At 32.1% G+C, this 16,267-nt stretch overlaps 1 protein-coding gene across 2 annotated transcripts; it reads right to left on the bottom strand.

The window, feature by feature from the left end:
• Window positions 1–9,067: 9,067 nt before the first annotated feature.
• LOC123192914 (uncharacterized protein At1g10890-like) lies at window positions 9,068–15,444 on the bottom strand. 2 transcript variants are annotated; one of them, XM_044605621.1, is made up of 6 exons: window positions 15,331–15,444; window positions 15,205–15,231; window positions 14,380–14,547; window positions 13,018–13,236; window positions 9,931–10,150; window positions 9,068–9,577 (listed from the first exon to the last, which is right to left on the bottom strand). In XM_044605621.1, exons 3-6 carry the CDS (start codon window positions 14,511–14,513, stop codon window positions 9,311–9,313), a joined length of 840 nt encoding a protein of 279 aa, XP_044461556.1. In that variant the 5' UTR covers window positions 14,514–14,547; window positions 15,205–15,231; window positions 15,331–15,444; the 3' UTR covers window positions 9,068–9,310. The 2 variants fall into 2 exon arrangements, with proteins under 2 accessions (XP_044461556.1, XP_044461555.1); XM_044605620.1 differs by having other exon boundaries at window positions 15,205–15,360.
• Between the last annotated feature and the right edge of the window lie 823 nt (window positions 15,445–16,267).

Below are 16,267 nucleotides of genomic sequence, written 5' to 3'. Positions count from 1 at the left end.
GATGAACACTGTGACAACAAAATACTTCCAAAGTCAAAAGAAGTTGAGTTCATAACTTCTCATAGACTATAAAGGAAACCATTAAGGTTATGATATAAATTCATAACTTCTCATAACTCTTGAGAGTCGTTCTCTCTTTGATGTTTATCACTCTAGGGAGAAGAAAAAATTTCATTCAATTTTTTTCTCCTCCTCGTTCACATAATCAATTCTCATAAAACGAGCTAGCACATGTTTTTCCCCTTGTCATCATAAAGTCCTTGTGTGGAAGATTAAGGCACCACTAGAACAATAAAGCAGGTGTTTTTCATTTGAGACGGATTCAAGATAAATTTGAAGAGAAGAAGCTGCCAAACACAAGTATTAAGGTTCCTAACTCCCCTATTATATGTATAATTACCCCGTGATCCAAGAGAAAATGTTTTTCACGAAAAATTTTAATTTATTCCACTACCATATGAGTATTGATGATGTTTTAATATATGGAAAACCCTAGAGTAATATTAGAGCCTAAGGGTGTTTTAATTATACATGTAAATAATTTGTTTGGATGAAATTTCATCATATATGTTTGTTTCACATGATCTAATTTAATATATGACGATTATAACATGTTTCTAGTATTAATTGTAATTTGATTTGGTCAACTTTGTGTTTATTTAATTGATATAAAATCTGTTGAATAATTTTGATTGTTGGTTGAAGGTTATTTTTCAGATATTGTGTTATTATGTGATTTTTCATATGATAATTGAACAAGAGAATCTCCTAAGACATTTAAGCCCATGGAAAGGAATTTCATGTCTTTACAAACCTATCAGATCAGAACAATTTGGTTGAATTCTTGAATTCACATAAAACAAATTTTGAAATTTCTAGAATTTAATTGACTAATTCAAACAAGAGTCGAAGATTCTTATGGTTGACCAATCTAATCGACTGGTTCACCTAAACTGGTCAACTGAATTTCAATAGTGGTATTTTATCTTTTTGTATTGATGTGCAAAAGGTTGACCTGATATACGTTGATGCGTATATTTTAACATATTTTGCTATGTGTTGTCACGCATGGTTGAATGACAATTTGCCTGAATTTACGTTGTTGCACAATTTGATTTAAAATTGTCATTTAGGATCTATTAAGAGTTGTAAATTAAATTATACAAACTATGGGGGTCAGATTGAAATAATGCTAATTAAACCAAGACCGAATTTTTGTGTGTGACTGATAACATTTTATGTAATGGTGTTTGGTACATGGGACCAAGACCATTGGATTGTTTACTTTTTCATCTATTTGCTAAGTGTTTTAAATGTAATATTAAAATAAGGCTTACGAGTTTTGGCTTTCTTATTTTCTCATGTAATTTTCTTCTTATCCCAACTCCCTTCGAATATAACTTGAGGTTTCCTATTTATTGAAGTAATTTAGATTAAAATTAAATCAATGTATTTGGGCAAGAAAAAGTTGTATTGTAATCAAAAAGACAAAGAAAGGCAACATTACATTCTTAAAGACTCAAGGAGACAAAGACTGAAGAGCAAAACCTTAGGTTGACCTCACCAACCCCTTTGAGCTCGAGAGAGCCAACATTAGATAAGGTCATCTGTCGATATATAATTATGTTTTAGAATGTATACTTAAGGGTGCATGAATACATATATAATTAAATAAAATCCCTTAATATATATTAAGTCGTAAAATAAGCCTTCCGCCACTATGATCTCAATTCAACTCTAGTTTACAATACCTTGTTTGCTAAAGTAAAAGTTCAACCTTGTGAAAATCGAGTGATCAATAATGATAGGTTTGACATAACTAACCATGATACTGGTTGGCCAAAGCGAATGCGGATTGAGTTAGAGTCATGAGCAGAGTTATATGCATTTTTTGATACATTGGTGATATGTAGTATCTACTTTACTAATATTAAGAGTTTTATTCGAGGTTGTTCAAATTGTCAGGCTAAATAACCTTGACTTGAGTTCAACAACTTGTTCAATTGGTTCATAGACCTAACTAATTTATCCATGTAACTTGTTCGCGAAAACAAAGGTGAAGATGAAATGGTCTGGATGGGATCTCAATTCACTAAGAAATCCATAGGGATTTCTCGAGACTAATAATGAGATCTATTAGCTTCAAAGAAAATAGGAGTATTTATTTAATAAAATCTCTCATTAAACAAAACATAAATACATACTAATTAGCCTATATTTGCATGTGTAAATTCACCATGACAACTAATAACATAAAATTGTGCACTATGCTCAAAAAGAACAATGGGTTCAATGACAACAACTATATGGACTAGCATTAAAATTTTTAGCTTGTGCTACATCAAGAAAAGAAGTTATATGCCATTGAGGGTACCCAATCCATGGAACCTAATCTTTATGGGTAACACCCATAGGTATGTCTCAAGGGTACTTTAGTCTTTTTTCATATATTTCTAATTGTTTTGGATTGAGGCAAGTGTTGAATTTTAAATTGAAAAATATGGTAAAATTTTAAGTTGTTGTATGACCTTGCATGAAGGGTGTACGCATGTGCATCCATACCATGTCAACCAAATGGATAACATGCTAAGGCAAAGTTTTTAAAAGAAGTATAGGACCGTGCATATCAAATATGCATGCCTATACAACTCGTTACATAAGGAAAATTTTTACTTAAACACCATATGTGAAATGAATGGGATTATGATTCCATTATTCTCATTCATCCTTATTTATTAAAGGAGAGAGAGTTTTGAGAGACATTTTCAATGAAACAAGCTGTGTTTTTTTTACAGCGTTTTCCTGTAGAAACAAGGTGATCAAGTAGCCTTGAATTATCAAACTTTAAAGAAACTAGTACGTAGCAAGATTTTTCCATCAGCTTTTGTTTTGGTTGTGATGAATTGTGAAATCAAGCTGAATGACTGCTTGTTGGTTGATCTTAATGCATATTAGTATGTAGGGATGAATAAACGTTTATACATGCTTAATTTATATAATAATATGTCCTGTAAGGACTGATGGTATATGGTGTTTATCTTTGAATGAGTACTAATGTTGTTGATTTGGTTACTGCCTTATGTGATGCTTGAGTAGATAAATACAGATGTTGAACAGGCTCAATATAGTGATTTGTATGGATTTGAGTATTCTTGCATGTTGGAACCATGTTATTGTGTGTATGATGATTGATTGAAAGCATAGAGAATTACTTTGAGCAATATAGGGTGTTTAGAGACGTAATTGATGGGTTATGAAATGTTAGAATTCGATAAAGGTGGAAGGAGATGCAAGAATAAATCTAGATTAGGTTTTCCTAGATGTCATGCATGACTGTACCAAAGACAAGCATGATTATGCCATGCCTAGAAGTTTAAAAAGTTTGTCATATATGATCATGCACAATGACATTTATGCCCGTACACATGATACCTATATTTTCTCAGGCAAGCAATCAACGAAACAAAGGATATGCACTATTGTCCAATGACTAGTGAACTAGGGTGCAATGGGTGTATATACATCAAGAGTGTATGATTGTTCATAACATAAAATGATGAAAATACCCCTAGGAAGTATGTAGGTTTGAAAAAGGAAAGTTGCTATGCATGCCACATAAAATGATGAAAATAACCATGCACGCTTGTACATGGTGTTAAACAAGGTTGACTTTACTTTCATAAGCAAATATGCCACATAAATATTGGTGGTTGGCTTTTCAAGTTGCTACTTATCTAATCAATAGATTGCTAATTACAATACTATTTTTCTTAACTCCAATTCAAACTTTATTTAACCAACTAGTCCATTACAAATTCTTAATTTTTTTTTTTTTTGGTTGTTTATGCTACCTACATTTGAGACCTTACAATAGGCATAAGATGAGTTGTCATACCCAATAGTGTGTGCTTATTTGCTATAGTTTACAACATAATGGGTACAAATGTTTGAACCAATCTAGAAGAATATATATAGCAATGAATGTTAACTTTGATAAAGCTAATTATCCTTTCAAAATTTATTCAAGTTTGTCAAAATTGCATCATATACAGATGATTTGTTTTTTTTGAGTTGTTCCACTTTAAACAGTTTTTATATTCTTTTAAACCAAACTAAACAAACTCCTGGAGTTCATAATGAAATAGTCCATCCTGAAGCCTCCAAAGAAAAAGGCATTCATACCAAACCCACCAATACCATATCAAATTCTTCCTAAAACAAAAATGTTCCAAAAAGCTCCTACCATTTCACTTGGTAATTCTATCATCTCAAAACCCTACACCAGTATAAAACAAACACACGCAAAACCCTTAACCATCAATTCATCATATAGCTTCTTGGTAGTTAATTTAAAGGTTGTTATGCCCACAATATTTGCTTTGCCAAAATAGAATTATCAACCCAATTTGCCTGTACCCCCATTGGGGCCCAAAGGATAGTTTGGGTAGCAAAAGGGAGGGATTCCAAGTATAAGGGCATGGGTTTAAATCTCACCGATAATATATCAAAATCAAACTATTGACTTATCTTGTGTAATAGTTATGAGACCGATCGTTGGATTTAAGGTTTCACCTACTTGGTATGGTTTACCTCAAAGTTTCCTTATTAACAAAAAAATCCAATTAGCCTATTGTTATCATGAATTAATCACAACATCTAGTGGTAACCAAATTTAAAATAATGCCCTTACCTAATATTTAGAGACATTCAACCCTTTGATTAAGCCACTAACCATTAAAATAATGCTCTCACTTGTTGCTGCTTTTGGTTAGCCAATACATTGAATTGATATGAATAATATCTTCCTTAATGGTAAACAAAAAGAAATGTACATGTCACATCCACAAGGATTGTAGATCATGTTAAACTTGATTTTGTGCATAAGTGGGCAAAGACTTTGTATGGATTAAAGCAAAAGCTTAGTGCATGGTATGAAAAACTCAAAGATGTTCTCACAAATAAAGGGTTTAGCAATTCCACAACAGATTCTAGCCTATTTTACTTAAGAATGAAGAGGTGATAGTATACATTTTATGTATGTAGATGATATTCTCCTAATAGGAATGGTTTCCCTTTTCATATAGAGTCAGTTTCATAGTTGAATTTGAAATTTGCTTTAAAGAATCTTTCCACCAATTTTCTTTGATGTCATGACATATTTAACCGTACAATAGTGGTGGACGTATCTTATTGAGAGGTGATTTTATAGAGGTAGCAGTAACACTTCCAATATCTTGTTAATTACATAATGGTAAGTTAGATAACTATTTTTAGCAAAGATTGATATTATGGAGAGATGTAATATATATTGTGATATTATTTAATAATGGTTTATTTGTAGGGCATTGGCTAGATACAAAAGTTGTGTTGAGAATAAGACAAAATCGGAAGAATCAATCACTATTAATGAGGCAATAATGTTAATTTTATGGTATGTACATACAAGAATTGGAAACAAAATTCAATAAGCTTGATCGTGCTTATGGTGGAGGTAAAAGGGAAATGATTTGCCAATATTTTCATACCCAACGTTAACTTGATTTTAGCCATTTTTTAAGGAGACACATATGCATATTTAAAGCGAGATTAGAGAAAATATTAGAATATGATGATATTCTAAATGAAATAATAAACAACTAATGATTATCTCATGTATAAACAACTAATATATATGGTGTGACATTAAACCAAACTAAACGCCAAAGTGACACAACATTGGTATCGTTTCTAGAATACAATGTCGGTTCGATGATATTTATTTGTGAGATGACAACTATAAGGCAACTATTTCATTGATTCTTAAACAAGGCTAAGTTATATCATAAGGTAGAAACAATGATTTTTATAGTGTTGAATCACTTAATGTGGAATTTGGCTTATAAGTAGAAGATCACACCGAATTGGTGTTTTCTCATCTGACAACAAATCATACATACTTATAAAGTTGTATTAATTGTTTAATAAAGTAATCATATAAAATTGAGTGATGCAATTATTTATTTTTTTCTTTATAAATTATCACATCAATTTATATGGATAAGATAGTAAAATTTGTTTGTCATATAATCGACATAAAACCTAAGTTGATTGTCCCAATTATACAACATAATAGGCGTAATTGGTTCGGACAAATTAATATTTTGTATGATAAAATTTACATATATAAATAATTTTTATATTTGATTAGCACTTAATAATAATAAAATAACTATCATATTATTTTATGTAAATACTCTTAAAAAACTATTAGTTATAACTTAGTATTGTGTTTAATGAAACTAACATATCTTAAATTAACATATCTTTTTTATGTATGTTGTAAAATATTATTTTGTGTATGACATAAAATATTCTCTATGTTAACAATGTATTATGATTTTTTCCATGTTGTCAAATAAAAAAAATTATTTATTTATTTTATAATTTATCATATTGTCAAATAATTAAATTAACTAGATTTAGTAGTGGGCTATTTATTATTTTAATTAAAAATGATGGTATTTTTTTTTTAAAATTAATAAGTGAGAATAAAATTATAATAAAATTATGATTATTTTGAAAATTTTGTAATACCTGTAAAATTATCTTTAATCTTAAATATCATTTCATTTGATTATAAAAATTAACAAATCAAACAATATAATGTTAATAATTAAAAATAAACCACTAATATTACACTAAACCAAACCTGAATTAGTATTCTTTTTTCTTTGTACCACTTGACAGATCTATAGATAAGACAACCCTAGCATTACAAAATTATGATGTGTTTATTAGAGTAATAAAATTATGTGTACTTATTTTGAATACATATTTGATGTGTGTTATCATGTGTTAAGTAATTTTGAACTTAAAAAAAATAACATCTAATCATAAAATAATATACATAAATATGTATCTATTTGTATATTCAAAATATATACGTATAATATTAATATAAAACTATTTAAAAATTGAGAATATTACATGGTTAAAATTCCTCTTTGAAATTAACTCATGAATGCGACTCCCAATTGCCATTAGTGAATGCCCATTTGTTAGTTCGTGATATGTAAAGTCAAGCTTCAAGGAAGACATCTTCTCTTCTAGAAATCTCCAAACAAAAACAATGACTACCTCATCCTCCTTAAAATAGATAAAGTTGACATGTCATTATCTTTTAACATATTAGAATTACAGCAACATTCATTACGTCATTAATTATTGAATTATTCTTAACCTTGTCATCATAAATACAAAACCAAGAGGAGGGAAATATCATATGAAATTAGCAATAAATACTTAGTTGTCCATTGATACAACTTTGTGCTTATATTATAATCTCGTCTTATAAAATTAGTAGCAACAACATGGATGTATGGTGTTAACTTTTTTTACTGAACTACGTAAAAATTTGTATGTCTTTATTTTACCTTGCATGTCTTTTTATACTAATTCGATATATTTTTCATTAGTGCATATTTTCACATCAAAGAAAAAGCAATGTTGAAATATAATATGTTAAAATCGCTTCCCTTTTTGTAATTTTTGGGGTGCATTGTAAGTTTTAAGTGAGATATATAAGAAGTCATGGTCCACTTTAAGACTATAACATTTTGAATTTACTAAAAGGAGAATTTTTTTTTTTTTTTAAATTTTGCAATTGCTAAGGTTGAAACCCAATGTCCTACCAATGCATATGGCATATGTGCTCTGAGACCAATTAAATATAATTTAAATTTTATGTTTAATAATTAAAAATAAAAAATTATTTTAAATATTTTTTCAAATGTGATTATTGGTTAACTCAGACAGGTCCTTTTATCGAGTATACCCAATCTTGTTCTGAAACATTGTCTATATCCTTTAGGGGGCATTTGGTTGGGAGTTTTTAAGATTACCTTGATAATCTATCTTTTATCCCTTTGTTGGTTTGTCAGTAATAAAATATTACAATAATCTTCTATTACCAATGCTAACGTGACAGGTAATATAGGTAATAATCTGATTACCACCCTTACCTTAAGTATTTAAAGATTACTGAGGTAATCTTGAGTTTATTATAATTATATTATTATTTATTAATTTTTTGAGATAAAAATAAATTTATTTTTAATTAATATGACAAATAATATAAAAAATAATTAAAAATAATTAAATTTAAGGGTATTTAAGTAAAATAATTTACTAGTAATCTTTTATTACCTTTAACCAAACACAATAATTATTTATACCTATCAAATTTTATCAAACATAGTAATCATTTATACTCAGTAATCTTCTAAGTAATCTATTTTCAAGATAATTTTTCTATTTTGATAATAAAACATTACTCAGATCAAACGCCCCTTATTGTGCTATATAATTAAGCCTCTTAATCAGCTCCGGTCATCTCATTGGAGCCTGAGCTCAAAACTAAAATTTTTTTTGGTCCAGAACTTCAGACAGACTATTCGGACTTTATTTATTATTCTATACAAGTCCAATTCATTTTAGTTTTTCATACTTTGGACAGAAGTTTGGGTCTAAACAGAATCCAATAAATATCCGAAGATTCTAAAAATACCAATCTTAACAGGAAGGAAAAGTAGCCCCACAAAGGATTATTCATTGGCAAACAAAATTATGAAACGAATGCAAACTGAATCGTATGAAAAAATGGGGCTCTAACAATTTGCTTGAAAGATTACAGTCGCAGCGTGGATGGAGGATGCATTTTCCTATAATTGTCCATACAAGGTTTAGACACCATGAATACCGTTAAAAACTCACACATGAAAGTTAATAATAATAATCTTCAAATACAATAAAACAATGTGTACATACTTTAAGTACACAAAATGGGTATATAAGTTATGTGTCATCATGTGATTGAATGATTTTGAATTAAAGATAAAATTACATCCAATCACATAAAAAGACATCATCTGTGTACTCACATGGTATTTCTCCTTAAAATAATAAAGTAAGTTTACACACACAGGATGGCAAAGGAAGAATTCAGGACATGCTAGTTTTAAGCATGAATTTCTTTATGACCCAGTCATGTAAATTAACATGTAAAACAAGCATCAAATGATACGAGAAATAACCTAAAATTTCTGCTTGTGATTAAGTGAAACCAATTTTTGCCATGATGGAAATAAAAATTGAACTTTCCAAGTTTCAAATATGTAAATACCAAAAACTCCAAGCAGAGGTGAACATCATACTTAGACAAAAAGGAGCAAAAACTGTGTTTCATCATTTAGATCACAAATGCGAACATGTATATTAATTAAGTTAATCAAGCACAGAAATTTTGTCAAATTATACCAAACTCCACGGTGGCTCATTTAGACCCAAATGCAAACGACAACTTCGGTCGTGATTTGTTCTTACCCAACAGCTTCATCTGATTCAAATGTTCTTCCTCCTCTTGCTGTTTCTTCCTTCTCAAAGCCCCTTCTTTTTCTCTTTGGATGCGCTCCAGTTCACGGTAACGCTCCTCCTCTCTTCGCTGCTGCTCCTCCGCTTCTTTTCTCTGAGATTCTTCCACCCTCCTCTGGTTTTCTTCAAGCATTTTTTCCAATTCTTCTTTCTCTTTTCGGACTTGTTCCTGTAATTAAAATCAAAGTTATCCTTCAACAAAAATCAATATGAACAAGTGTTTTTGTTAATGACCATATTTCCATCACAAGATTAGTTTTGTGCCAGCTATTTCTCTATTTATGAATTTTTACAAGGAACCATCTCATCATAAATCTTAAAATTTGTTTGTTTCCCTAAGATTTATGGCATGGCTAGTAGTTATAAAACCACAGAAATAAAGAGAGAACACTTGAAGGAAGCTTTAAGCAGCTAGATTGGTGTCAATCCATCACTAAAACTATATTATTAAAGGGAAGGGAAAGTGAAAGGGCGGCAGGGAAAGCAAGTCACTGCAGCAGGTTTTTTATCAGAGATACTTGCCTCCTTTCTTCTAGCCTCAATTAGGGCATCTTCCTTTTCTTTCTTGAGTTGAGCTGTGACTTCATCTTGAAGTCTCTTCCGCCCCTCCTCCAAACGCTTCTGAATTTCCAGCTTAATCTCCTCAGAGTTCAAGCTCTCTTCAACTCTCTTCCTAATAGCTTCTTCCACCCTCCTTGTTGTCTCTTCTTCTATCAGTTTCAATTCAGCTTCCTGTTGACGCCTGAAGTAGAAGAGAAAAAGTTAATCGGGAACATGACACTATTGCAGTGTTGGAATATGGCACCCTTTCAATTCCAGATGTCTTCATATCAAGACAAAAGATACAACTGAAAAAGCAATACATGAATCATTATTCCTCCTCTTTCTTTTCCCTCTCTCTCTCTCTCTCCCTCTATACATGCTATGTAACGACAATAAATGGCAAACTAACCTTCCTGATGAAAAAGGCACTAAAATGCATGCTCATGCTTTTAAGGCATACCTCTAACTGAATCCTGATCCAAACATATCAATTTCAAAACTGGTGAATAGTAGATAAACGAGGTACGCAATTTGATCATCATATATAACAAGTTGAACTAGAGCAGTATCTTCCTTCAGAAAAGCCTGTGGAGAAAATGTCAAATAACCTGCTGCAATTTTAGAACTAATTACCAAAATATATCAATCCATTGCATTAAATGTTTCTTTGGATGCTAAAGTTGTGGCCCATTTTCTGTGCATACAGATATTGAAAGTAACAACACATTGAAGATAAGCCACCGACTCAACAGCCAAACGAAACATTTTCCGGAAACACACTACTCTGGATGCAAACAAAAAACTGGGCTGCATTTAAGGCAAACTGAATGGCATTGAAGATCGAATCAAGCTCAACTAGAAGGGATTGGAGGTCTGCTTGAATACTACAGAGATTGAGAATTACAAGACAATCACCTCTTAAACCTGGTGACTCCAAGCTACTGTCTAGTGGGTTAGTTTTCAGGCTGTGTGTGATTATAATGGTAATAAATATGATATGATCAATGACTACAAAAAATAAATTACCTGAAGGTTGTTCATAAACTGATCAAACAAAAAATCACTAATTAATTAAATCATTATTCCCTCATGCCATTTGATGACTATTAATTGTAATCTGTAAATGATGAAGTAGGAACTTGAAAGTGATTTTAGAGAGGGACATTGAAGCTGAAATTATCACCAGTTAGGATATTCTAAGCTCAAAAAGTAACAAGCAAAGGAATAAAGATTATAAGCAAACAGCATACTGAAGAATTCCAGAAGGTGAATAAAAAAAAGAACAATAGATCAGCTAAGACAAGATACCAGAATTCTACTGATCACAAAATAGGCACTATGATGAAAAATGCATGCATACAGTATACCCTGTAGATAAAAAAAAATTGAACAAAAAGACACATCCCCACACAAAAAACAGCAAGCAATTACAACTGCAATAAAAAAATACAATTTGTATTAACCTTTTTTCCTTGCACAAGCAATTAAAAAACTAGCAAAACAGTAAGGAATATTCCATGTTTATCCCTCATATTTCTACAGTGCTACACGAAATCAAGATATTGGGATTGGACTTATCAATCAATTCATAACCTTTCGAACACAAGCAATATCTATTCGAAACCCTTTTACTTGTAGGAGTACGTCTTGGATCAGTCGATTTTATTATGGTCAGAGTACTACTCATGGTGATTTGGTTGAATTAGGCAAAGTTGTGGGTATTATTTCGGGTCAATCTATTGGTAACTGAGGACACTTAGACATGTCAAGGGGTTGGGTTGGGCGTCTCGTGCTGGCACGGCCCGCAATTTCATGGGTTGTGCACATTCCTACAGTGCAACACTTAAACATATTAAGGGGTCAGGCTGGGTGTCCTGTGCTGGCACCGCTTGCAATTTCACGGGCTGGCTTGCAATTTTGCAGGCTGGCCTGCCACAACTCTTGAAGCACATGAACCGGCCTGCTAAAGGCCCACAGGGCACTAGGCCAAGCCTTAGGCCTTGCTATTCCAACAGGATTGCAAGGCCCGCTCTTTGGCATGTCATAGCCCGTGGGCACGGTGGGCCGTGCCGAATTCAGACCAGCATGGCCCACAGACGTGTCTAGCTACACTATGCACATCATCTCTAGAATAAAAAGAAAAAAGTATAACATTGCATTATTATGAGTTCATATGCCAGAGGGTTTTACGTTTAATTCACACTTACAATGGCTTGTCGCAGTTCTAGAGATTACACGATAACAAACAAAATGCATTATATATTGTTGTGCCATTCATAATTTCTGTATTAAGAAAATAGCAGATACCTCAAAGTTATTGGTAAAGAAGTGGTTTCTATGCAGTCCAAATAAGAAAAGACGCAAATTAGCCTTGTGAAGAAGACGAAACCAGAATAAAGAAATAACAAAAAAGGAAAGATCTAGAAACAGAGAAGGCGAAGAGACAAGCAATTGGAGCTCTTCAATGCCAAGGACAAAGGTTTCCAAAAATATCAAATTCATTTTCTTTGATTCGGAGGACCAGACCTCAGAAACCTCAAGCCTTCCAGAAAACATCAAAGCTGCCACACTAGGCTGACAGGTTAAAGATAAATAATTTCAAATCTGTGAAATGCAGCAGCCATCATACCTGCCTGCATCACTGTGATTTCTTCTCTCTAAAAAGTTCATGACAGCACTAAAATCAACTTTACAGAAGAAAAATTATAATGGTCTGAACTAAAAAGTTCAACACAAATTACTCATCATTAAATTCAGATTAACATGACTGGCAGTGCAATAGCAAGCCTCAAGGAAATTCTCCATACAACTCAGAAAGAACCTTGCATAAATGTCCATGGGCCTTCCAAAGTGTAACAATTGAGTTAAAAATACTTGCATACTCCAACATTAAAGACGATAAAAAGAGATAACAGACTGAACAGCAGATACATTTTCGACTCAACTCAACAACAGGCTAGCATAAATATAATCGTATGATACTCTAATGGTGACCTAAAAAAACAAAAAAGCCATAAAAGAAAATAACAATAGAGTAAATATAGCCATGAAAACCTTAAAATATACCTTTTTTTCTCTTCCTCTTCTTTTTTTAATTTTTCAACTGCATTTTTCTGCTCTAATGATCCAAGACTTGGACTTGAGGATTTATGAGTAGGAGACAGTGAAGAACTCCTACTTCTTTGCCTCTTATGGCGCCTAGGAGTCGGAGAACGACTTTTATGCCGCCTTGGGGAAGGAGAACGAGCTTTCCGGCGTCGTTGGGAAACAGAACGACTTTTCCGCCTGTAATGACATAATAATTATTAAGCAACAGCAAAAACATTGGGCATCACAAAAAATAAGAAATCAACCAGGTCCACCATCTGCAGCAATTAATACAGAAGCATATACAGTTACCTTACACATTGTTAAGAATGAGCTCCATCTTTTATCACATGAAGAAGCTAATGTCACAATCGGGCAACAAAAGGACACCCATCGGCACCTGCTCACTTCTCATCCCACATGATGGGAAGAAACTGAGTTTTGAATTTTATTATGAAGCACATGCATCCTATCTAACCCTCAAAGAATTGTCTATATTTCAATCAACATATTTATGTTGGAAAATTTTCTAGTTTACCATGCAAAAGGTCATTTCTCCAGGTCTGTCAGTAGCTAAAGAGATGTTGATGAATTCACGAAAGCAAGCAACATAATCAAGTGTTTTAGAAAATAAGGAAAAATCAACAATACCATAAATTAGCATGAAGCCATCACAAGGAAATTTATATACCATCAGGGTACTGAGCACATGCAGAGAAAATTTTGTTAAAAGAAAATATATCATGAAGATACCAAAGTAAATAATCAAAATCAAACCATCCATTCTAGTACAAATTAAAAAAAAAAAAAAAACTGTACATTGACCAATGGCTAATATTCCACATTAATTCCTTATTCAGAAGAAGATTCAGCAGAATGTAAAACTTCAAGCTAACCATCCCAGGGAACAGGGTCATAGGTCTTGAAAAAAAAAACTGATACAAGGAAACAAATAGCCAAAGTACATCCACCTTAAAAAATATCAACAGCAGTAAACCCTTAAATTTGCCATCCAAATTATCCAACAACACACTTGCTAACTCCTTGACTTCAAGAAGTTCAAACATAGTGTATTCAGTTATTCTCTCTCTTCCTTTTCTTCTTTTTCTTTTTTTAATGTTTACTTAAATATGCCATCATTCAGAGCAAAGACACAGGCTTTACTTGAGGCAAAACAGAATAGTGCCAAAGGACCAACAGAGATGGATAGGATGCATAGAGACCAATTTTAACATATTGTAATTCAATCCGCGTGAAAGACAAGTCAGTTCCCAATCTTTCTTAAAATTGTTTGTTAATTAACACATTAATATAAATGAATGAGAATACAAACAGGATCACCTGCTTGAAGAATATGATGAATATGGTGACCGACTTCTATCTCTCCGGCTCCTCCTGCTATACCTAGGTGAAGGTGAATGCCTCCGCCTATGTGTTGGTGACCGCGATCGTGAACGTGACAATTCCCTAGGCATTTCTTATTAACTGAATCTTACAACACAGCTAACCCTACAAAATGATAAATCAATATACCAGTTGCCAACATAGATGCTTCTAAATAAAGAAAGAATATGTCTGTAATCTAAACATTAAGCATCACATGAACAACATCCAATCCACAAGTTCAATGACCAATTATCCACTGGGTTGAAAATTAAACAAGTAGAGAGAATCAATAACAGTTGGTTCAAACAAGATCTGAGCTCACAGAGTTCCGTTACAGATACATGCAACAAATTAACTGGCAATGACAACAAGCATTTCACAAATGAGAAGAGAAAAAAGGCCCTCCCCGTAAATTCAAGATAATCAATACACCAACAAATAATAGTCTGTTTAACTACCAGAAAATCAAAAGAACAACATAAAACAGTGAAATTTTTCCATCACTTAAACCTTGGTATCTGCATTTCACAGAAAAAAAAAAAAGCTCAATCCCGATAAACCAACAAAACAAATCAACAAAAACAAAATTTGCCCCAAACATTAATCAAAGAAACCCCGTTTAATAGCTAAATTATAACAAAATCCAAGCCCCAGTTTTTCATTATTGCCGATAACGATGAAGGGATCAAATTCCAAAGTAAATAAAGATTTTAAGCTTAATTTAACGAAAAATTTCAACGAGGTTCGGAAATTAGACCCTAAATTAGATTGATCATTCACCTGTACTATCTCCGCAAGTTTTTTGAGCTTTGGATGAAATCAAATTGAAACAGTAAGAGAAAAATCAAAAGCCCCGAATAGGGAAGGATTATAAAGGGAGACAAAGCGAAAGATATATTATTTTACCACAGATTTTAATCAGGAGAGAAGATGGGCTAACGATAGAAGACTTATACGAACTTAGGATGACTTCGAAGTTTAGAGATTCGGATAGGCCAAAGGACTGATTCCCACCCAAAGTGCAATTTTATTTTACCCCTTATCTTTGAAAATCTTATTTGGCCACCTGTGGACTATTAAAGTTAATGAAACTCTAACCCTTTAAAATTTTATCTTATTTTTTCCTTAAATTAAAAAAAATAACAATTTCCTCCTCTAAATCAAGTTAAAAAAAAAAAACAATTTTCCCCTTAGAATTTAATTTCAATATTTGATCACTCTCTTTGACTCTATCGTCTTCCCAAACGAAAACAAGATCGACACTAGACAACATTACATGATGTTGGAGGGGTTGCGGTCTCGTTAAGACAAACTGTCAAAGAAAGGAAAACTGTCAAGAGGGAGAGACAGCTAGTGATGGGATCTGAGAGAGTAACTGGATATTAAAACTAAGCCCTTTCAAACTTAGTTTAGAGGAGAAAATCTTAGTTTTTTTAAATTTAGAAGAGAAAATAAGATAAAATTTTAGTTTATTTTTAATATTATATATAAAATGATGACTTTACCCTTACAATTAAGAGACTTAACAATCCATGGATGGGTAAATGAAATTTTCAAAGTTAAAATGTGACGACTTGAGAATGCAATATACTTTAGGTGGGAATAAGTCCTTTGGCCATTCAGATATATATTTAGGCCAAAGAACTATTTCTCAACCCAAGTATCCTTTTATTTCAAGTTTTTACCTTTTAATTTTGAAAATCTCATTTGCCCACTCATAAATAGTTAAAGTTAACAAAACTCTAACCCCTTAAAATTTTATTTCTTTTTCTCCCTTAAACCCTACAAACTAACAATTTCTCTCATACACCAAGTTTTAAAAAATGACATTTTCCCCCTAGGG

The sequence above is a fragment of the Mangifera indica genome, chromosome 12 (assembly GCF_011075055.1).
Source record: "Mangifera indica cultivar Alphonso chromosome 12, CATAS_Mindica_2.1, whole genome shotgun sequence".
Classification (NCBI taxonomy): domain Eukaryota; kingdom Viridiplantae; phylum Streptophyta; class Magnoliopsida; order Sapindales; family Anacardiaceae; genus Mangifera; species Mangifera indica.
Note: the sequence above shows the minus strand (reverse complement) of the source record. Positions and strands in the feature narration are given on the sequence as shown.

Coding starts and splice junctions, on each gene's coding strand:
- LOC123192914 (XM_044605621.1), bottom strand. CDS start 14,513: ATGCCTAGGGAATTGTCACGTTCACGATCGCGGTCACCAACACATAGG. Junction 13,237..14,379: donor TCATCATATTCTTCAAGCAG/GTGATCCTGTTT, acceptor ATGTCATTACAG/GCGGAAAAGTCGTTCTGTTT. Junction 9,578..9,930: donor TTGAGGCTAGAAGAAAGGAG/GCAAGTATCTCT, acceptor TTTTAATTACAG/GAACAAGTCCGAAAAGAGAA.